Source organism: Lactuca serriola, chromosome 5 (genome assembly GCF_051521515.1).
Source record: "Lactuca serriola cultivar US96UC23 chromosome 5, Lser_US96UC23_V15, whole genome shotgun sequence".
In the NCBI taxonomy this organism is placed as follows: domain Eukaryota; kingdom Viridiplantae; phylum Streptophyta; class Magnoliopsida; order Asterales; family Asteraceae; genus Lactuca; species Lactuca serriola.
Window position 1 is genome coordinate 244,063,828 of NC_136412.1, and position 22,616 is coordinate 244,086,443.

General features: G+C 34.3%; 1 protein-coding gene across 2 annotated transcripts; it reads left to right on the forward strand.

Moving 5' to 3' along the window:
• The first annotated feature begins 12,893 nt into the window (after positions 1-12,893).
• On the forward strand, positions 12,894-15,304 carry LOC145053888 (uncharacterized). 2 transcript variants are annotated; one of them, XM_079002012.1, is made up of 5 exons: positions 12,894-13,260; positions 13,406-13,546; positions 13,641-13,991; positions 14,197-14,310; positions 14,471-15,304. In XM_079002012.1, the coding sequence occupies exons 1-5, from the start codon at positions 13,012-13,014 to the stop codon at positions 15,128-15,130; spliced, it is 1,515 nt and encodes a 504-aa protein (XP_078858138.1). In that variant the 5' UTR covers positions 12,894-13,011; the 3' UTR covers positions 15,131-15,304. The 2 variants fall into 2 exon arrangements, with proteins under 2 accessions (XP_078858138.1, XP_078858139.1); XM_079002013.1 differs by having other exon boundaries at positions 13,421-13,546.
• The last annotated feature ends 7,312 nt before the right edge of the window (positions 15,305-22,616 follow it).

Below are 22,616 nucleotides of genomic sequence, written 5' to 3' on the forward strand. Positions count from 1 at the left end.
TTACAAAAGAAGTATACATTATACATTTTGCTATTAACATTGCCAATGTGTGTTCTTCTTTCTCACCTTCTATAATTCATGATCTTCTGTCTTCATCTCAACATTGATCTTAACTGATTTGTTTCTCTGTAAAAGATCAGCATGTCCATCCTTTGGTGCAGCATCTTCTGAGTAGAGCTAGTTAAAGTTGGCTCTACATCTTTTCTTCAGCGCCAATGACTCTCTCCCTGACACTGATGCTCAAGTTGGTTGACACAAAGCATCCTATCAACGTGGTCGGATAGAAGAGAACTGTGTCAAAATGTGTTATTTTGGGCATATACCTCTTCCTTATTGGATAGCCTATCATTGTTGAAATGCGATGAAATGAAGCTAAGTAACGTAGAACGTCTAATTTCCATATACGTTTTCACTGCTACGCCGATTCCAATCTGAAATATAAGGAACTCTTCAACAAGACGGTAGTCCTCATCTCTTTTATCATAGATCACAAAGAGTAGAACCTTCGAGTTTTGTCTTGGTGACTCTCATAAATGAAAGGTTACAAAGTTTGGATCCTTTTATCTCGTTTGTTAAAAAGACTGATTCATGTTATTCTCTTGTTCTTGGTGAACTTGAAGCTTGGAATCAGTCTGCAATACTTCAACGATTAAATGCATTTTCTCTCTTTAGTTTCTATGAATTGTGTTTAAGTTTGATATTTTCGATTTTTTTGCTTATTCTTTTTTAGACAGTGTTGAGGGATAGATATCTCGAAATAAAGAAGTTCATTTATGACCCTTCAATTCTAAATATTTGAAGAATTGGGTCTTTATCGTGTTATTGAACAAAGTTGCACAAATATTGCTTTTAGAATATTTCCTTGTTTGACTAACTCTTTTGTTTTTATTCATATATCCATTAATATTTTTTCTTGAAACATTTCAATTGAATTAACGGTGAACTTTAAAGTTCTAGAATGCAACTCAACTCTAATATATGGAAGTGGAACCATTCTTGTTGATGAGCTAACACTATTTAAGATTCATGTTAATTCCACCTCAACATGACTGACACATTTATTACCACATCAATTCTTCTTGATAAAACTTTACAATTCACTGTGATATGCTACACACTTATAAAAGTTTGAAACTTAGTGTAGTTGGTTAGTCTATGTACCGTAGGCTATCACACGCACCAACCCCTTCTTGCCTATAAATTCTTCTTTAAAGCTTTATGATTCAGCGTAATGTACCATACACTGATGAGAGCTTGAAAATTTTGTGTCGATGGTTAAACTAAAACTCCATAGCTTATCACATGTGCAAATCCATACTCACCATATATTCTTCTTTATAATTTTATGATACGGCGTATGAAGCTAAACGCTGATGAGAATTCTAAAATCGGTTCTGATCGGTATATCATTGTCCGTGATATATTAAATGCTCCTAGCCATTCTTTCCCAACAATTCTCCTATTAAAGAAGTTAACGATTCATTATATTATCCATACACTGATAAAACTTCGACACTCTATGTCAATGGGTAGATATTATACGCACCATTTCATTCTTTCCCTTTGTTCTTCTAATAAAAATGGTTAATGAGTCAGCATATAAAATCATACACTAATGAGACCTCGCAATACTATGTCAGTGAATAATTGTCTAAACCTATACTATCAAGAGATATCACAAACTCACTAGATTACAATCTGCAACGCCAATACGCTGATTGCTTCCACTGATCTCTATTGTCGATAACGCTATGTATCACTAATGTAACTCCCTATCTCAATGATAACTTTTGGATGGTGATTAAATGATTTATCAATATCTTGGGTTACATGATTTTTACGGCGCTGACCTTTTCAATCATGATTACGTAAAAGGGAAGAAAAATTACAGATAAATTGGGAAAGTTCTCTCCTAAGTCACTTTCACAATTCATTCAAGCAGCTGATTTTTTCTCTCTAAAAAGGGTTTCTTGATCATCTTCGTCCTCAAGCTCTCATCATGTAAAAGGTTATGTAAGATTTTTCCCCTAATGTCGATATCGTCAAAGGACCTCATGCCCCTAATTCTCCCATTGTCATTCAATGAGCTGAGGAATTAAAGACTTCATCAACTATGTCAAAACCTGCCTTCTTCGATGTGCCTTTTGCGACTTGCCATGTCCATTCTACCCTAAGCAATTATGTGACTTCTATTATCCCTACACTATTGATTCTAGTGCACAAACCTTTATCGGAGCTATTAGAGATGGTCAATCTATGGTTAATATCAATGCAAAATCTTTTCGAACTACTCTTCGTCTTCCTCGATCAAAAAACTATACTAAAATTCCTTCTAAAGAAAGATGCAAGTCCATTCGTGCAACATGAGGGTATAACTTTCCCTTCAGGGCACCACTCGTCATCCATCCAAATACACTCTTCATCAATGTTATGGTCTAGGGTGGAAGTACTTATCATGGATATTTAGTAAATACCCGGGACACAAAACTAGGAGCTTAGATCAATTGAACCTTTTTTAGCAATTAATTTTGTATTCCATGGTGTGCAACAAAAGACTAGACATTGCTCAACTTTTTCTTGATCAACTGATTGAATGTATCGTTGGGAGTAAGACCTCAACATATGTTCCTTATCCTCCCCGAATCGTCATTCCCATTCATGCCCTCTCCTCTAAGAATCCATCATTCTAGGGCTATGTAATCCTAATCATATATAACCTTCAAAGCATACACTTAGCAACTTACAGAGTCAACATCGATTCCAAGTAATACATGGCATCCAATTTTCCTAGTCTATAAGGCATCACACAAATCAGGAAATTTTATGATATAATTCCTAAAGCTATCCTTAGCCCTAGTCTAGCATGAAATTCACATATTAAGCATACTAATCGTAATATATAAGCATGGGTAATTTGGGAAACACTTACTTCACCTCGACAGTTCGCACGCATTGCACTCTCCCTTTTTACTTAAGAAAACCTTTTTCAGAAAAATTCAATTCTTCTTCTTTTGAAAAGATTATCATTTCCTCAGTTTGAGTTCTGGCACACCTGAGAGTGTGCCCGAATCCCTCAAACCAAGGCTCTGATACCAATTTGTAACAGCCCAAAACAGGATAAAATTTTTCATTTTTAAAACAAGTACTATAGGAATAAAAATTGTTCCAAAACCATCACAATGTATAAATGTCACATCATCTGACTACAATATCAAAAATGCGGAAATAACGAGAAAGAATGTTATGCCATCATGTCGGGCCCTTCCCCTTAGTACCGGAAGTACCTTAAACCATAAACATAATCTGTAAGAAAACGCTTAGTAATTTTTCCCCAAAGTACCACATACCAACATACAAATTAATGCTCTGGGCCAAATCATAGTCTTACATATAATTCTTTCCGAGAGCCAAATCCCGGTCTTCCATACAATTGTCAGGGGCCAAATCCTGGTCTTTCACGCAACTACTAGGAGCCAGATCCTAGTTTTTCATGCAACTGCCAGGGGCCAGATCCTGGTCTTTCGTACATGTGCTAGGGGCCAATCCCTGATCTTTCATACACATATCACACAAGTAATCTATATCATATAATATAAATAACAGGACTACCTTGGTGCCTTCGACCCATTGATACAGTGAAAAAACTCACCCCAGTCTTCTCGAAACACAAGACGCTCGGTTGTAGAACAAAAAAGTCCCACACTATCACAAACAAATAGCCCTAATCAACATTAGGTCATAATCCTAAATCATGAGCCTAAACCCTAAGTCCAAACTCCTAATATAAGGGCCCAATTGCCTTTCTTATAACGGGCCTAACTATTCTTGGCCTAAACGAAATAACAGGATCCAAGGCTCACAAAGGCCCAACACCATCACTTAAGGTCCATTAGCAAAGGTCAAAGGCCCACCTACTCTAAACAGGTCAAGGCCCAAAACCAACCAAGGCACAATGACCCAAAAGTCCAAAAGCCCACTGGGAGTGTACGTGCAATGTAATCTCAGTACGCTTTGCGTACTTGATCGCCATGTAGAACGCGATGCGTACACCTTGGTACGCTCAACATACCGAGATACTCAGCACCACCATTTGGTGCTTAATCCATGCAGCCACTTAATCTAACTTCTAGATCTCGGTCATTAAGGGGTCCTAGGGCAAAACATTGGCAACTTTATGCTTTACCATGTCTTATGGGGGTCCAACGTCCATTTTTGTTCATCAAAGTTCACATAAAGGACCTACATTCATGCATGGTTTCATAACAACCACCAAGATAACATTTTTATGCTTCTGACACACCAAAGGGACTATGATCTAGCATTTCTAACTTTTGGAGTTGCTCAAACTCTCAAAAGAGACCACATGGACCCAAAATGAGCTTATAAATAAACCATAACTCTAACTATCAAAAGGATCAACAAGGTTTGAGCTTTTTACCTTCACACACTTCCTAAGATGATGTAGATTCAGGATCTTGAAGCTCAACCACATCCAAAGCTTGAACACCAAGTTCTGCTTATAAACACACAAAAAGGCCACCAAAGTTACTTCCAAGCTCAAAAATCATTCTGAATGGCAAACTAGGGTTTAAGGGACATGAAAAGCAGTGAAGGTTGATAAGGGTGAGTGTCCAAAGGTCATAAGTATGTTTAAATAAGGCTCATGTCTTAAAATTAGAGTTTTAACTTTTGGCTACGTACGCTTCGCATGCCCCGCATACGTGGCTCAGATTACCGATTCAACATGCCCATGTATTCTAACCGTACATAGACGTACGCCCAGCATATGACGGGACCTCTTTCACAACTATAACTTTATTTCAAGGACTAAAAGGAAAATGCTTGGATTTGAGTGTTACAAATTGTAACACCCGATCTACAGACTGGATCGATTTAGGGTTTCAGGGAGTCAAAGGCATGGTTTTTGGGTAAAACCAGGACTCACAATGTGACCATAGGAGGGTCATGATATGAGGAGGGATTAAATAAAGATTTTGAGTTATGCTGAACTCGTTGGAGCGTGGAAATGCTTTACAAATAATGAGTGATAGTTAGGTTGTATTTTTCCCTTTATTGTGTTATTGGTGTATTTTCTCTCCCTCCTATATAAAGGGAGAAGGGGTCATTTTTATGTATGAACTTTCTAAAAATGTAATTCTAAAGAGAGAAATTGGTGGGATCTCTCCCCACCAAGGGAGAATCTTCTCTCCCATGTTCTTTTCATGTTCTTATTTTTATCTCTCTTTTCTTTCTTATCTTTCTATGAATTCTCATCATATGTTCTTCATGGTTATATTTTTATACATGATAAATCTCAACATATTTCTCTTCCACATCCACCGTTTTTTAAAATGGCTTCTATCAATTGGTATCAGAGTCGTACCTTGAAAGGTTTAATCGACTAGTTCAAGCGAACGACTCCCGTTCGGTAATTATCTTGAAGATTTTCGTGTTTTTGCAAGAATTTTCTCGTCCAAACCGGAAATTTTTTTTGATGAGTTTTCTATTTTTCTAGGTTGATTCAAGCTTAGAAGAATAATTTTTATTGCTGCTGCTCATTCAAATTTTATGTTGGAATTTATGTTCTTGATGTTCTTATTATTCTCTTGTTGAAGAAATGAAGAAAAATAGGAGAATAAATTGATTTTTGTGGTCTCTAAAATGTTGAAGAATTTTTCTCCAGAGAATTTTTATTCTTGGAAGTAAAAACACAAAATTAATGGGCTTATTATTCTTGATGAAAGTGGAGAAAAGCATCTCTCTGTGAAGATTAATTTTTCCAGCACCTTATTTTGATCTTCATAAAAAGGTATCATGTTCATATACTTCACCTTATAAGTTGTTGTGAATCTTTAATTTGTAGAGTTTTGGATGTAATATGTGTTTTCATAAAGCACCATGTCCTTTTTTGCTCTTTTGGATAAAGAGTACTCCACTATTCACTCCCTCAGAAAGACAAAACCATGTGACATTGTCCAATCTCATCAACCTTTTGTCCCTTTAAACCACCTGCACACTCATTTTCCCTTGACCAAAGCCTCCTTGTTCCGTCTTTTTATTAAAAAAAACATTTTAAAAAAATAAAAAAATAAATAAAAAAAATAAAAATTGGACCGAGGTCTGCTGAGCAGACCGCAGCCTCAGATGCCACTACACACCTGCAACCTTTCTTTTCCTGCTGAGCATACTGCAGCCAGACCTCAACCCGCTTCTTGCCTTCGAACCTAAGTCCGGACTCCCTACTGCCGCTTTGGTTTTACCTACGGTTCGGACCACCTCTTGCTTCTCAGGCCACAGACATCCATCGGACGGCAATCGCGATCCGCAATTCCTCCCTTCGGATCGCAGGCTACCATGCACTCTGGTACTACCGCAGTCCTACGCCTTTTTTCTGTCCGCAACCAGGCTTCACTGACTTCGGTCCTCAGCCTTCCATCAGCACCCTCCCACCGCAATCTCCTTACTCAGCCCGCAACCTCCCTCCCTTCTCCTCTCAGCTTTTCCCCTTCCTCCTTCAGCCCTCCCCTCTCTTCTTCTTCCTTCTTCCCTTTCTTATTCCTTCCTTCCCCCTTCCTTCTTCTTTCTTCCCTTCCCTCCTCCCTTCTTCTTAGCCCCCTATTTTTTTAACCCTCTAATTTTTTTAACTCCTTTTTTCTGTTCAGCCATTTTTTTATTATTATTTCTTTTTAATTATTTTTTTAATACCAATTTTTTTATTTAGCCAAGTTTTTTAATACCAGTTTTTTATCCAATTTTTTTATTAACACCAATTATTTTTTTAAAAACCAATTATTTTTTTAACACCAATTTTTTCCACAACCGTACATTGGATTGTCACATTTGTTCATTTCATGCCGATTATTTTGGAAGATTATTCCATACCGCAGTTGGACTTCATATTATTCTTTGTAATGCTTGCACCGCAACGACGATTGATCAACAAACTTGTTTCGCATTCTTCACTTTATGGGATATTATGACTTGACGCTCTTGATCATCGGTTGACGAGTCATGTATCTTGAGCATGTGGACTTTATTTTCTTTTGAAGACCACTTCGAGAGTTCCGGCACCGTAGTTTGGGTATTTTGGTATATTTTCGGCACAACAGATTATTTCTCATGCACAATGATTCTTCTTTCTATGGTATTTGTTCGTGTAGCTTCAGCAACTAAATCACCCATCTTCTCATGACTGCAGAGTATCTCTTTTACTCTATTTCTCGTGTCTTATCGAGACCCTTCATACATCTAGAGAGATATTTCTTAGCTCTTGGTATCCAACACTCTCCATCCTGATGATTTGTTTATTTTTGATATCCGATCATTGGTTATCAAAAATAGGGAGAGAATATCATCCGGATTTGGTTTTTATGATTGTTTGAGTTTGGATTTTTGAAGATTTCTGAAAATGATGACTTATTTATTGATGTGATGTAGCACTTATTTTTGGTCTTCACGGATCAAATTTTTGGCATTACTAGATGTTTTCCCGGTTCCAGATTATTTATTATTCGGACTCTATCACAGGATGATATTGTGTTCATATACAGTTCAGATCTTATGATTTTTCGAGTTTGGATTTGTAATATTTTGAAGACGAAGATTATTTTAGCGATGTGACGTGACACTTATTTTTGATCTTTTGATCAAATTTTTGACATTACTGGACCATGTATTTGGACTCACATTAATTTTTATCCGGACTTCATTTTTTGATGCTTCACATTTGTAGCAGGTTATTCTTTGAAGAATTTTGGTGTATGTTGATTCGAGAACTTGAGATGTTTTTCAGACTTTTTGAAGCCGAAGTGTTTCTTTTATTGGATCTTCTACTTGTTCATGGTGATCTTCTTCTTGCTCATGGCACTTTTGACTAGTTTGAAGATTTGGATCTTACTTTCCTGCTTCATTGGTGGTGCTTTGAAGCCGAAGACCTTCATTTTTTAGAGATTCATGGCCAGTTTCAGACTTCACAGACACTTCAGAGATTCAGAGAAATTTCAGCATTTGGTTCTCATTATGTTTCATTTTATTACCACACTTGTTAGTCGGATTAATGTATTATAGCCTTGTATCACTTATTGTATCCCTCATCATTTGTAATCATTTAGGGAGAGAATGTTAGAGCATGGACATGCTCTATAAATAATGAGTGATAGTTAGGTTATATTTTTTCCTTTATTGTATTGTTGGTGTATTTTCTCTCCCTCCTATATAAAGGGATAGGTGGTCATTTTTATGTATGCACTTTCTAAAAATGTAATTCTAGAGAGAGAAATTGGTGGGATCTCTCCCCACCAAGGGAGAATCTTCTCTCCCATGTTCTTTTCATGTTCTTCTTTTTATCTCTCATCTCTTTCTTATCTTTCTATGAATTCTCATCATATGTTCTTCATGGTTATATTTTTATACATGATAAATCTTGAGATATTTCTCTTCCGTATCCACCGTTCATTTGAAATGGGTTCTATTACTCACGACGTGAGCAATAAGGGCTCACGACATGAGAGACACAGCAGCCCCAGCCCATTATCTTTTTTGGGTTTCCTTTGTATTTAAACCCCATATACTTCATTTTAGGGTTCCAAAACAGCCTCCTTCGTACCTATGCTTAGTAAAACCCTAACCCTAGCCTCTCATTGTGATTTTTGAGCTTTTGTGAAGTTTTGGTGGCTTGGAGAAGAAGAGATCACCATTGAAGCATAGTTTCGACTTGGAAGTTCCATTTGCAACCTCTAGCTACACTTTTGGACCATTGTGAGTAACCAAGAGCCAAAAGTTTTGTTTCCTTGTTGCTAGATCTAAGGTTTTATGCATGTTTAGCCATGGTTTAAAAGTTAGAGTGTTGGGACTCCATAAAGTTGGAAACTTTATGGGTCCAAGGGGTCTCTTGGTGCTTATATCTTATGAATCTGAAGTTTGGAGGATGTTTAAGTCCATTCTTGAGAACCTAACTCATTTTCTTGATAAATGACCTAGTTTGAGTTCAAGTCTTGTATTGGACATATAAGACCTTAAAGCATCGATATTTATGATCCTAGGAGTGTTAGGAAACCTCCTAGAAAAAGATGGAGTAGTGGCTTAATGGATTAAAAAGTTTTTGGATCAAAATGGCACTCACACTGATCTCACGACATGAAGAGATTCATGTCACGTCATGAGGGTTGTAGTACTCGACTATGTTGTCATGTAGTTGCTCACGACATGATCATAGTTGGTCACGTCGTGAGGATGGTTGACTATTGACTTTCGTTGACCATTGAAATTTTGAACAAGTTTGACATTGGGCCAAACTTAAGGATTTGGGGCTATTGATTGAGATTCTACTTGGTTTTGGTGATTAGCATATTCGTTGGTGCAACCAGTACTTAAAAAAGGGTCGTATCTCAGTGTTTCAGAATTCTTTGATTCAGGTGAGTTTTCCTCAATGTACTTGTAGGTCGAAGGCACCAATTCTGGCTCACAAGGTTATGTATCCTGGTATATAGAGGATGTTGATATGTTGTAGTGATCTGTTAGATCTGTGTCCTGACATATAGTGTGTTGCTATCTATAGATCTGCATGTTTGTCTATTGACAGTCTATATGATTATTTGTTTGTTGGATATATGTTATTTGTTATGAATATGTCGACATAGTATGGTTGATGTGTGCAAAAATATACTTATCTAGTTTTAAATTTATAACCTAACGAATTTAACAAGCTAAAATGCACCTAGACAGTGTACATTGTCAGATTTTTGTGTAGTAAAGTATGTTGGGGTCGAACACGGGAAATGGATTTGATTAACCATAATAATCACTCTAAATTAATCTAAAATCAAACAATAATTAAAAAGGTTTTTATTTGATCTTGCAAGGTCCGACAAACTTAAACACTCAACAAAAACGGTTGTAATCAATATATTAAAAACACTTTGTTTAGTTTGCAATCCACTTTTTTTATGGTTAGATCTTATTTATGGATCGATAAAGTTGGTTATCAATTTATATGTAATTAGAAATTTGGTCAAATCTACTAATATTTTCACCAATTCATGTACTACTTTGTAAGGTCCTACACAAGCAAACACATAATTAGTTATTAATTATAATTGGGCTATGTAAGATTTGTTAAACACAATTATGGTCATAATTCTGTTCTCTAACACAGTTAAATTGTTACTTTTATCACTTAACTGAGATGTGGTCAATCCTAGCTCTAGCAATTTAATGGTCACTAAATCACTAGGTACACAAGTTCATGTAATTTAATGGCACTAAGCTACACTTAACTTGAATTAAAGCAACCAAGAGAAACACTTTAACATGCCAGGTAAGTTAATCAAACACAAGCTCCAAACCAACTTTTATAAATCCATAAACTAATAAACTAAACCATAGTTATTATGGTTTCATCTAACTAAATGAAAGTAAACAAGTTTAGTTACTCATATTTAAAATCAAACACACAAGCTCATGGAAAAGTGACATGATCAAACCAAATGAATTGATGACGTTTTCTTCTAGATCTCTTCAACTCTTAAGCTCCAATTATTTCCACCTCTTATAAGGGCTTTCCGGATGTTCTTTTTCGTAATACTTCTCCAGAAAGTCACCTCCAAGTCCCCTAATTCATCATAATGTTCGGATATATAAACTTACATAAAATTTGACCACCATAATGTGGTAAAGGAACCACATTGTGGACTTCGTGTTTATCATGTATTCTCCAAGCTAGCATCAAGAATCGCAGGGATTCGATTCACCATGTCGTGGTGGTATTACCATGTCGTGGTTATTGAGAATCAGCATTTTCTCAAAACATTAAACTTATCCGAAATTGTGTCTAGTTTTCAGATCATTTCGAATCACGTCAATCGGAGTTACGAGTCATAAGATATGGCCAAAATACTGATGAGGGGTCAAGTTGTCAAGCAACATTCTTTTTGTGTCTTCTAATTGCCTAAACTCTTCATTCCTGCTTCCAGCTTCCTTATTGCTTCTGAGAATGTATTTTATGCTTTATAACAGATATGAAACATAATAAGTACCTTTTGTTCTATAATAAGCATAAATATAGCTAATATTATTAAGATATGATATAAAATATATATGTAGATATGTACATATCAATGGTTGGGTTGAGGCAATCCTGCTCTATGCGGAAGTCAACAAACCTGGGAGCAAGCCGGACATAAGTTGTGGGTCAGTAAGGCAAGCCAAACTTATGTTGTGGACTTAGGAGCAAGCCATACATCAGATGTGGGCCAGTAAGGCAAGCCAGACATGAGTTGTTAGGCGGAAGGCAAGCCAGACTCATGCTTTGGGCTCATGGGTAATCTTGTATGTTAGTTGTGGACCCAATACTCATGTCGTTAACTATCTATGTGGTGGTATTTTGGGGAAACCCACTAAGCTTCATGCTTACAATTTAGTGTTTTGTTTCAAGTACTTCAGATGATCATGGCAAGGCGAAGGCGTGATCTTTCACATCCTCTTGGTTTTGATGATACAAATTTGGGGACACTCTGATATATGATTTCTATTTGAGAACAACGTTTTGCAAACAAATGGTTTTGATTTGGATGGTATCTGAAAACAATGATTCTACTTGATTTAAAAATGAAAATTTTTGTCTTCATTTTTGGGATGCTACATGTAGGTAGTTTGTAAGTGATTTAGGGAAAATATTTTAGTGGCTATTCCGTAGGCATTTTGTATGTAATTAACAACGGATTTTATTCTGTAGGTGATTTTTGTAGGTAAATGGAAATTTTCTATTAGTAGTGTATTGGATATTTAGAGGCAACCTTGACAAATAGAAGGACAAAAATATAGAAGAGTGTATTAAGGATATTAAACAAGAACACAAGGAGATTTAACGTGGTTCACTTAATCTCTCTGATCAAGCTATGTGAAATGTTCACAAGACAAATAAAGATGAAAGTTATGTTGAGATAAAAAAACAATATATAAGATCTATATATTTCGTATTGACTCATGCTTCTCACCACTCTCGTCACGTAATCACATTAGAGTTACAACAAATGAGATGTATTTATAGAGGCATTAACCTAAATTTTTGGGTTGGACCGTTTATGAGAGGTTGGCATAAAGGTTTATATAAACAACATCGAAGCTCAAAACTAGAATTGTTTGGCTGCTGCTTCGAATTGAAGGTTCTAGGAATATCAAAATAGAGATTCTATGTCAGAAATTTTTTACCGAGACTGTACTTCTGCTTGAACTTCACTTCCTCCCAATATCTCCAATCTTCATTGAGACCAACTTTGCTCTATGGTGTAGCCGCGACTGCATTCTTCATAACCATTCATCCTTCGAATTAGACTTCACATCTCGAACAATCCCCCTCCCCCCCCCCCCCCCCCCAATTGGAGAGTAATCGACAACTTCAACTGTCAATTAAACAATAACCTAAATCCTCACTAATCTTAGCCCTTAGCTTATTTATGTAGGAGGTCAATCGTGGTCGGACATAGCCTCACCTTCTCAATAATTACAGCGTTGGTGAACATATTTCCAGATTTCTTGGCACCAAGAATATTCTTCAAGTTGAATATGCCTTAGATATCAATTCTATGATAAAGTGGTGGGTGAAATTAAGGAGTAGGTCAAAGTGTTCTTAAAAAGTAGTCGAATTTAATAAAAATGGCATTGTGTTAAAATAAAGATAAATTATTTTTTAAAAACAAGCAAAGTAACGTATATGTATGATAAATGATACCGTAGTTGTTAAATAAGCCCTTAAATGTGAAATAAGTTGGACATTTTTGGTATAAAAAAGTGTTTGCATTATTTTAAGGAAACATGAAAATAGTTGTCAATTAAAATATAGTTTTAGAAAAATTATGGAGGACCTAGTTAAAGTCAAAACTTAGATGCGTCCTTTGTGTGCCTAAGCATACCTCCTCCCTTGAGACGGGGTAATTGACTTTGGTGTCTCAAAAGCAGCATTCTGGACAAATAAAAGATTGAGAGAGATAGAGAGACGTTCCCTTTTATGTAAGTATGGGAAGAAAAGAAGAAAACACTGACATGGAAATCGATCTGACCCTGAAGCTTGATGCTCAAGATCAAGAACCTGTTAGAGATTCATCAGAATCATATCATCAAGATCAGGTTAATGAGGATGATGATGATAGACAAGTACCATCACCAGAGCACCAAGTACAACACTCAGAACTTGATGTACAAACTGGCACCGACCCAACTGAAGCACCAAAAAAGCAAGACCTTGATCATCGTAATGAAGAAAAGGTACAACCTTTCAAAACCTTGATGTACATATATATACTTACCCTTCTTCTTACTATTACTATTATTATTATTATTATTATTATTATTTTTTCATTTCAGGCCAATTTTATTGCTAAAAAAACTAATATGTAACTTTTTGTTTAAGTTATCGATATTACAGATCGAGATGAATCGGATGAAGGAGGAGAACAAGGTGTTGAGACAAGTAGTAGAGCAAACAATGAAAGATTACTATGATCTACAAATGAAATTTTCCGTAGTTCGACAATCTTCTAGCCAATTCAAGGTAGCTTAATATTAATACTACCAAGTACATATAGAACCCATGTGAATCATATTTTCAGATTTTATATAGTTTTCTAAACCATATATATATGCAGGATCCGAAAGCTTTTCTTTCTCTTAACGGGCATGATAAAGATCAAGATATCAAGAAAATTAGCCCAAGATCGTCACCATTGCAAGAAAGCGAAAATGAAAATTTAGGTTTATCATTGAGGATTCAAGGCAATACTACAACGTCCCCACATGCAAGAGATCATCAAGAAGGAAATCATAAGGATTTATCAGAGACCACAACAAAGTTTATGCCGATGCAACAAAACAATTTGATGAATTCCGGCAATTTTGGAGGCGAAAATAAAGCTAGTAATATTGCTAATAATCCGATGGCTTCACTTCCAAACAGAAAAGCTAGGGTTTCAGTGAGGGCAAGATGTGAATCTGCCACAGTAAGTTTGAATCGTATATCACGTTTATCTCAAAATTATGATTTCTGTTATGTTTCTCTTATATTCCAGTGATTTATTGCAATCGCTTATTCTCACAAACTGCAGTGTGTTGTAAACTTATAGTAACTGTTTACTAGACATATATAGTTAATATAATACTTACAAATCAATTATATTCTGAAATTTATTGGGTTATAATTTATAGATGAATGATGGATGTCAATGGAGAAAATACGGACAAAAGATTGCCAAGGGAAACCCCTGTCCGCGAGCATACTATCGTTGTACAGTCGCTCCTGGTTGCCCAGTTAGGAAACAGGTTTGTCCCAAGTCTATACCTTCTTGTGCGATTGCGTGCATGTGCATATTTTCCTCTTCTTTTTTTTTTCTTTTACCAATAAATAGGTTAATAAAAATATCATCAATTACAAGACTTTAATTGTCTCATGGTTTTTACTAATTGTATGATTAATATATAGGTGCAAAGATGTTTAGAAGACATGTCGATACTAATCACAACTTATGAGGGAAATCACAATCATCCACTACCCGTTGGCGCAACTGCAATGGCTTCAACAACATCTGCAGCATCAACATCTTTCATGCTAATGGATTCAAACAATCATATTTCATCTGAACTTCGAGCCATGAATCAGCAGCCTTTCGCTAATTACCACATGTCTTCAAACATTCTGAACTCTAATTCTTCTCCGTATTCATCCGCACATATGACGCCTAATGACCCTACAAAAGGACTTGTCTTTGATCTCACCAACAATCCACTAAACCCTCACCATAGCCCCTCGTCTCAATTAGGGTTTCCTTGGATGCCGAACAGCTTCCCTATTAATGAAAGCCATTTTTCAAGGCCAAAGCAAGTGGATGGGATTAATGGGGTTTGGCAAGGTGGAGAAGATAGCAACAATAACAATAAGTCAATTTTGGCTGAAAACATGAGTGCTATTGCTTCTCATCCTAAATTTAGGGTTGCTGTAGCGGCTGCAATCTCTTCCATCATTAATAAAGAGAGCCAAATCAGTAATAACATCCACGCTGATGGTCCTAGGGATAGAGAGAGTGGTGGTAGTAGCTCTGGTGGCAAAACATGGGTTCTTGAATCTCTTTCTAGAAGTGGTTAATTACCATTGAATCACGAGACTACATAAGTTTATTCGATTTTAGTTTGTTTAAAAGCCAAAATGAAATGTATACTATTCTAAACTTATTAATTAGATTGTTATAGATTTGAATCTTGAAATCTGTAATTTATATATTTGGAGAAATATGATAAACATTGGTTACTCTTGAATTAATTTTTGGCACCAAACATCTTAATTATATATATATATATATATATATATATATATATATATATATATATATATATATATATATATATATATATATATATATATATATATATATAAGATTTAATTTTTAAAATTTTCTGAACCTTCATTTATTTTTTCCCTTACATAGCGCTTTGTCTTGTGTATTAAGGGTGGGGTGGTTCCATGCATGTGAGCACTTCAATGCTGTAAACCGATCAAGAACCTAATAATGGATTACTTTAAGTTCACTAGTCATTAATGAAGTGCATGAAGTGCATTAATATGGTACCCACTGACACTAACTGAAAATAATTTTTTGTACGTAAATCATGTAGTGTGAAACATATATAATATTATCATAGTGAACATGCGCAAGGTTCTTCCAGAGAAAAAAAAATAAGTAATAAAACAATAAGGAATTACACATAATCTTTCATACAATAATTTATAGATGCATAATTATCTTATTTATTAGTTTATTATGGATCTCTACTGTTAATTAACAATTCAAGAATACAATTAACGTGACATGGAATGTGCATCCTACCGCCCATATATAAAATTACTTCCCCAAAAAGACCCAATACAAACGTTCGAAAAGAGATATACGAGAATCCTACTACCTACTTTACAAGTTTAGTGTGTTAAGAAGAAAAGGTTTATTAGATCGATGTAAAGATAATATTAATTTAATACATGAGGGCATGATGATACATTTTGTTTTTTTGGAGGGGAGTGGTGCAATTTTCCCACAACCTAAAAGAAACCTACGATGATGAAGTTGTACAAGGCGTAGGTGACAATGAATCAACGTTATTGGCTCTTCAGGGAAACATAGTAACTTCGTCATTTCCTAGGATTAATTTTGCAAAAGATAACATTTGATCTTGAATATGCAACATGTGTCATGAGCAATTCATGAAACCGATGAATCTGCAAAAATTTCAATAAACAACTTCTTATTTAAATATTTTGTATTTGTGAAAAGTATTAAGTTTAAATACCACACAATATATATTTTTCTCAACAATTAGAATATGTACAAGAGAAAAATGACTACTTGAGCGTGTCGTGCAAGTTGCCGTGCAAGTTATGAGGGTAAAAACCATCCTGTTGCGTGCTATGGTGATCGAGCGTCGTAGATGGAATGACGGTCATTGAACGGACGTAGGAAAGAGTGCAACGGTCGGTTAACCGCTTGAGATTAAAAAAAAATATATGTTTTTTATAAATAAATAAAAATTATATATTTTTACACATATAATAAAAGCTATCTACCACTTTCACAAAATTCACATTCTTTTTACCATAATTCATACCGGTGTTGTAGGTTATTTCCCGATAATAAAAGTAAACCCTAAAAAATTTCTAGTGTATTTGTGTCATTTTCCTATTTTTTGTCCTTAATAAGTTTTTTTATAGGTTATTCAAGTAATTTGATTATACATTATAATTATTTTTAATATATTAAAGAAATTTTTTATATTAACTTCTACAATTTTTTAAACTTCTATTTTTAAACTATACATTTGTTTAAAATTGACTTGAACATTCAACGATTTAACCTAGTGATTGAAAAACACCTTGTCAACACTCATGAGATACCATATGCATTTTGTAACGATTTCAAATTAATAAAACTACAAAAGTAGCCTATGTGCATGATTTGCATTCTAGAAATAAGTCTAAACCATTGAAAATTTAAAAGTACTATGTTTTTTAGCCGATTTTCATTTTGAAATTGGTCATGTCAAAACTAAAAATAGTTTTTTGATCTTATAATTGAGTTTTTACATTATCTTTAATATTCTTTTAATATTTATTAATTTTAAAATACTAACAAGCTAACAAGCCTACAACACCTCTCTCTCTCTCTCTCTCTCTCTCTCTCTCTCTCTCTTCGTCACCTTCTTCTTCTTAGAAAACTGCAACTAGAAATTTTAAATCAAGCGTACAACACCTCTCTCTCTCTCTCTCTCTCTCTCTCTCTCTCTCTCTCTCTCTCTCTCTTCGTCACCTTCTTTTTCTTAAAAACCTACAACTAGAAATTTTAAATACACACACTAATATGCCAAACACATAACTAAATTTTCTTCATGGTAGCATAGGGGATTCAGTAGCTAAACATTATAAAGAAATGTCTTCATTAAAAATTTAAAAAATGGGCATGCGATGAACTTGTGAATAATACACATAGAAACACACTTTTTGCTCTGTTTTTGGTTGCTAAACACCATAAAGAAATCTCTCTCTCTCTCTAACTTTGTCTTTTTCCACCATTTTCCTTCAAGAAACCTACAATTCGAAGGGAAGATGATACAGGAAGTACCCCTCTATTTATCTCAAAAACAATCCACTAATTTCACTTGTTCTGATTCGGATTCCGACCTAAGGAGAAACAAGTCATTCTCTACAAAAACAAGCTACTATGACATTCCAAGATACAACATCTATTTCACACACTTCATCGAACACCTGGTATGCATAACCTGAAACACATCCAAATTTAAGCTTACACTCTTCAATCGTATACAAATAAGGATCATACTGATGTGTTTGGAAACAATGCTTTAAAAATTATATCTTATCTGATCAACTCACCTAAAATACAATAGGCAGTGTACTTGGTCTCATAGTAGTAAAGTAGAATAAGTAAGATTCAAACATAGAGAATGAAATTTTAACTAACCAAACAAAGCTAATAATTAAACTAAAGAAACAAATTTTAAATGGGGGTTTTATCTGATTTTTCAAGTTCAAAAAAAACTTAACTAAATAACTAAATATTTCAAACCTAAGCAAACAACTAAAAACGATTTTCAATCAAGAGAAAGAGATACATTTGTTTAGCTTCGAATCCCCCTTTTTTCTAAGGTTAATTTCAAGCAATGGATTAATTAGTTGGTTACCAAATTAAAAGCTACTAGTTGTCATGATCAGACTAACTGACATATATCAATTTATGAACTTGAACCTCAATGATCATGCAAGATAAGTACACCAAATTGATTTTAAGATATATTTGGACTGTGAATGAATAGATCTAGAATTATTTACTTATGATCAAATAATCAAGCATATATTATGATCAAATAATGCTCTCTAACTCAATTAAGCAACTAACTTTACTACTTATACTATGATATGGTCAATCTCTAGCTCTAGCAATTTAATCATCATAAAAAACTAGGTAAACAATTTCAGGCAATCAATGGTCGTTTAAGTACCCAAAACTCAAAGGAAGGGCAATAAAGATTGAAACTTGAACATGCTAGGAAGCGATCTAACAAAGACTAGCTAAAAACAACTTCAATAATCCATAAAAGTAGAAATTAACACACAGTTGTAGGTTCATCAAATATAAACGAAAGTAAATGGTTATTAGCCTATAATTACAGAAAAAGTACACATAATCAAATAGAAAACTCGATTGAACATGATAAACTCTAGGCAAGTCGAATGATTAATAATGATTCTTCACTTCGATCTCTGTTAAACTTGTTCTCCAATCAAATTTTGTGTTCCGAAGGGTTTACGGTTACTTTTGGTCAAAGTAATTTGTAGCTCTCCTTAAATCCTCTCTCTCTCTCTCTCTCTCTCTCTCTCTCTGTCCGTATCTATAACTCAACCTAAAAGTCGTAATTTATACTTACCATGTTACAACTTCCACAACATGGAACAATGCTCGTCAAATAATGGGAATCGCTTATGATCCGTATGTGCCAAGTTTCCATGCAGATCCGAAGAAGCTTCTAGGTTGGACACATGGTCACGTCGGGGCATATAAGAGACCATGATATGGGATTCTCTATATGCTCGCTTTCTTCTCTTCTCTTTCCTATTGATGCATGCTCCAACCTCCAAGTTTCTAGCTTTGTTTAGTTGTGGTCCCTTTTCTTTGAGAATGTCCTTTTTTACTACAAAATAGTATTTATATGTTAGAAGTACCAAATATCTTTATATTTAACCAAAATGTAGCTAAAATTTATTGAAATAATGAATAAATATATGTATAAATATGGCAATATAAAAATACCACACACTTGTATTTTGATTGTCCCCAAGCAAAACTTTATTTCAATACATCACATTAAAACATTGCCCACTGATAGTGCCATATTTATACACATTTCTAGGCAATATTTTAATACATTTTAAGCTATAATTTGGTTAATTGCAAAGATATTTGGTACTTATAAAGTTTAAATTGTATTTTGCAACAAAAAGTGGACATTCTCGAAGAAAAAGATTGAAACCGACAAAATTTGGATATTTGGAGGACTGGAGCTAAAAAAGAAACAAAAAGGATATTGTTGGACAGCTTGACCCTCGACAGTATTTTGACCATATCTGATGACTTGTAACTCTGATTGACGAGATTCAAAATGATCTGAAAACTAGACAAAATTTCAGATGACTTTTGTTTTTGTTTCAATTGCTAATTCCCAATTCTCATGACGTGAGGAGTATAACCTCACGAAGTGAGATTGATTCTTCTAGAAGATAGCTACACGGAATGCAGTTTCCTTACCGAACACGAATTCTCCTAAGATCACGACGTGAGATGCAAATTTTGAAAACTATAAATATCCATTAGCATATCGACTTTGGGATGGTTGGATATGATTTTCTAGAGTTATAATCGAGTTTAATGGTCAGAAAAGTGCGAAAAACACCTTTTGAAATGAGGGATTGTTTGAAGATCGAGAATTTGAAGATTAAAACGCTACATCCGGTTTGCATTAATTTAATCATGTCAATTTATTATGAACTTGTGTGTTTACTTTCAGATATGAGTGGCTACATTAGTAGTCTTTCGTTTAACTAGATGAAACCTTAAATCTATGGCTTAGTTTATTAATTTATGGATTTTATAAGTTGGTTTTGTGCATGTGTTTGATTATCATTACCTAGCATGTTAAAGTTCGTTACTTTGTTGCTTTAATTCAGGTTCTGTGTAGCTTAATGACCATTAAATTACATGAACTTGTTATCTAGTAGTTTAGTGACTATTAAATTGCTAGAGCTCGGATCAACCAAATCTTAGATAAGTGATAAAAATAACTAATTTAGTTGTGCTAGAGAACATAAATTATGACCATAATTATGCTTTTCTAGATAAATCTTACATAGCCCATCTATAATTAATAACTAATTATGTGTTTTGCTTATGTATGATCATACAAGGTAGTTCATGAATTGGTAAAAAGATTAGTAAATTTGGACTTGAATTACTAATTGAATAATAATTGGTGACCAACTTTAATAATCCATAATTAGTAGCTAACCATAGAGGAGAAGTGGATTCGAACTAAACAAAAATGTTTTTAGAATATTGATTAAAATTATCAGTTAATTGTTAAAATTTGTTTGAACTTGTAAAATCAGATAAAAACCCCTTTTAACTTTTGTTTGTTTTAGGTTAATTTTTAGTAATTAGGTTAATTAATTAAATCTGTTCCCTGAGTTCGATACCCAACTGTTTATGTTATACTATTTGTGAAAAGGTCCGCTGCCTTTAGTCAAATAGCCCCTAATTCAAAGAAATACAAAAGTCTAAATAAATCACAACCATTCATTTTTTAGATGAAATGTTCAGATTTATACTCACCGAAATTGGAATCCTCACCTGATCATATATATATATATATATATATATATATATATATATATATATATATATATATATATATATATATATATATATATATATATAGGGAGAGGATCAAATGAGAACACCTAAAAGGTTGAGAACGCGAGAACAATTCTAGACCAATGAATGTATAAGGGCATACTAGTAATTGTATATTTTAATTAAATTAAAATAAACTAAAATTAAATCAAATTCCCTTAAATTTAGGATCAGTTACCAAAAAAGAAATAAATATTCAATTTTTAATTTTTCTTATTAATGGAATATAAAAAACATTTTTACCAAAATTTATTTTAAAACAATTCTTACAAAAATCAACTTTTTTTCTCCTATTTCACGGGTTTTTTTTTGTGTTCAAAAAAATTAATAGAAATCGAACACCAAATTAGTACATTTGTATTCATAAATGATTTTTTTTTGAAAACACCTGATACTACTCCAATCACAAATAAATACACATCAATTTACAAGTAATCCAATTTCTTTTTTTAATCAATTGAAAATAAAAAGAGTGTAAAAATTATCATTTCTTCATACAAAGAATACCTCTAATAATAAATAAATATACTCATTAACACATGCTTACACTGTTATTCACAAATGAATATTGTGCTATTAAGAAATAAGTACCCTGTTATTCGGAATTAGAACATGAATACCTCTAATCATAAATAAATACATTCATTCACTGTTATTCACAAATGAATACACTACTGTTCACACATGAATGCACTGTTGTTCATTCACTGTTATTCACACATGAATACACTGCTATTCACAAATGAATACACTACTATTCATAGATAAATACAAATTTTCATTCTTCCATTTTCTCCCACACTCCCTTCTTTTTCGCCTGTCTTCGAGCTGCAACAAAAACACCCCCACCAGAGGTGTTTGTTGGTGGTTTCAGGCAAGCCAAGGGCAGCAGCCCCCTCTGTTTTCTCCCACTCTTTTACAACAACAGGGGGTGTTTGGGTTTCTTCATTGTTGTCTGCGGAAGCTTCATTTGATAGCAGTTCACTCATAGGGTATCTTGGTAATTTGATCCGTCGCTAGCCCCACCATTGAACGCCAAACCATTATGTCCATGAAACTCTTCTAGGCTAAGCCAGTCTGCACATAAAATCTTTGGTAATTTATTGATCTAAGTTTGTGGGATCAGTTGATCCGTGTCAGCATAGGAACGGTTTGCAGATTCAGATGAATCAAAGCTTAGGTTTCTTGACATTGAATTCATATATGATGATGATGATTACGTAAACAAGAACATTCAAAAAATTGGAACATGAAATTTGAACATGGGATCGATACCTTTGGGGCATTTCATCGAATATGTGCTGAGCGAAATTAAGATATTCCCATTAAATTGATACAGATTTCCATAATAGATCACAAAAGTAAAAAAAAAAAACCAAATAATGACATGAAAACAAAATCAATGTGTGAAACTCTCACTCGGAATGAAAGGACTCTAGGCGATAATCCACTCACTTGATTATGTTTCATTGCTTCGAAGAGGTTGAAGAGACAGAGGGAAGAGGGGAAGGAAGGGAGTCAATTATCCGACGACCATTGTGACTTAATCGTCGTCATCAGCAGTGCACAAATGGGGGGAAAGAGCAAACAACAAAAAATCGA

Excerpts from the sequence above, each read along its gene's own strand:
- LOC145053888 (XM_079002012.1), top strand. The coding sequence starts at position 13,012 with ATGGGAAGAAAAGAAGAAAACACTGACATGGAAATCGATCTGACCCTG. Across the intron at positions 13,261-13,405 it reads ATCATCGTAATGAAGAAAAG|TTATCGATATTACAGATCGA; the intron begins GTACAACCTTTC and ends TTTTTGTTTAAG. Across the intron at positions 13,547-13,640 it reads AATCTTCTAGCCAATTCAAG|GATCCGAAAGCTTTTCTTTC; the intron begins GTAGCTTAATAT and ends ATATATATGCAG.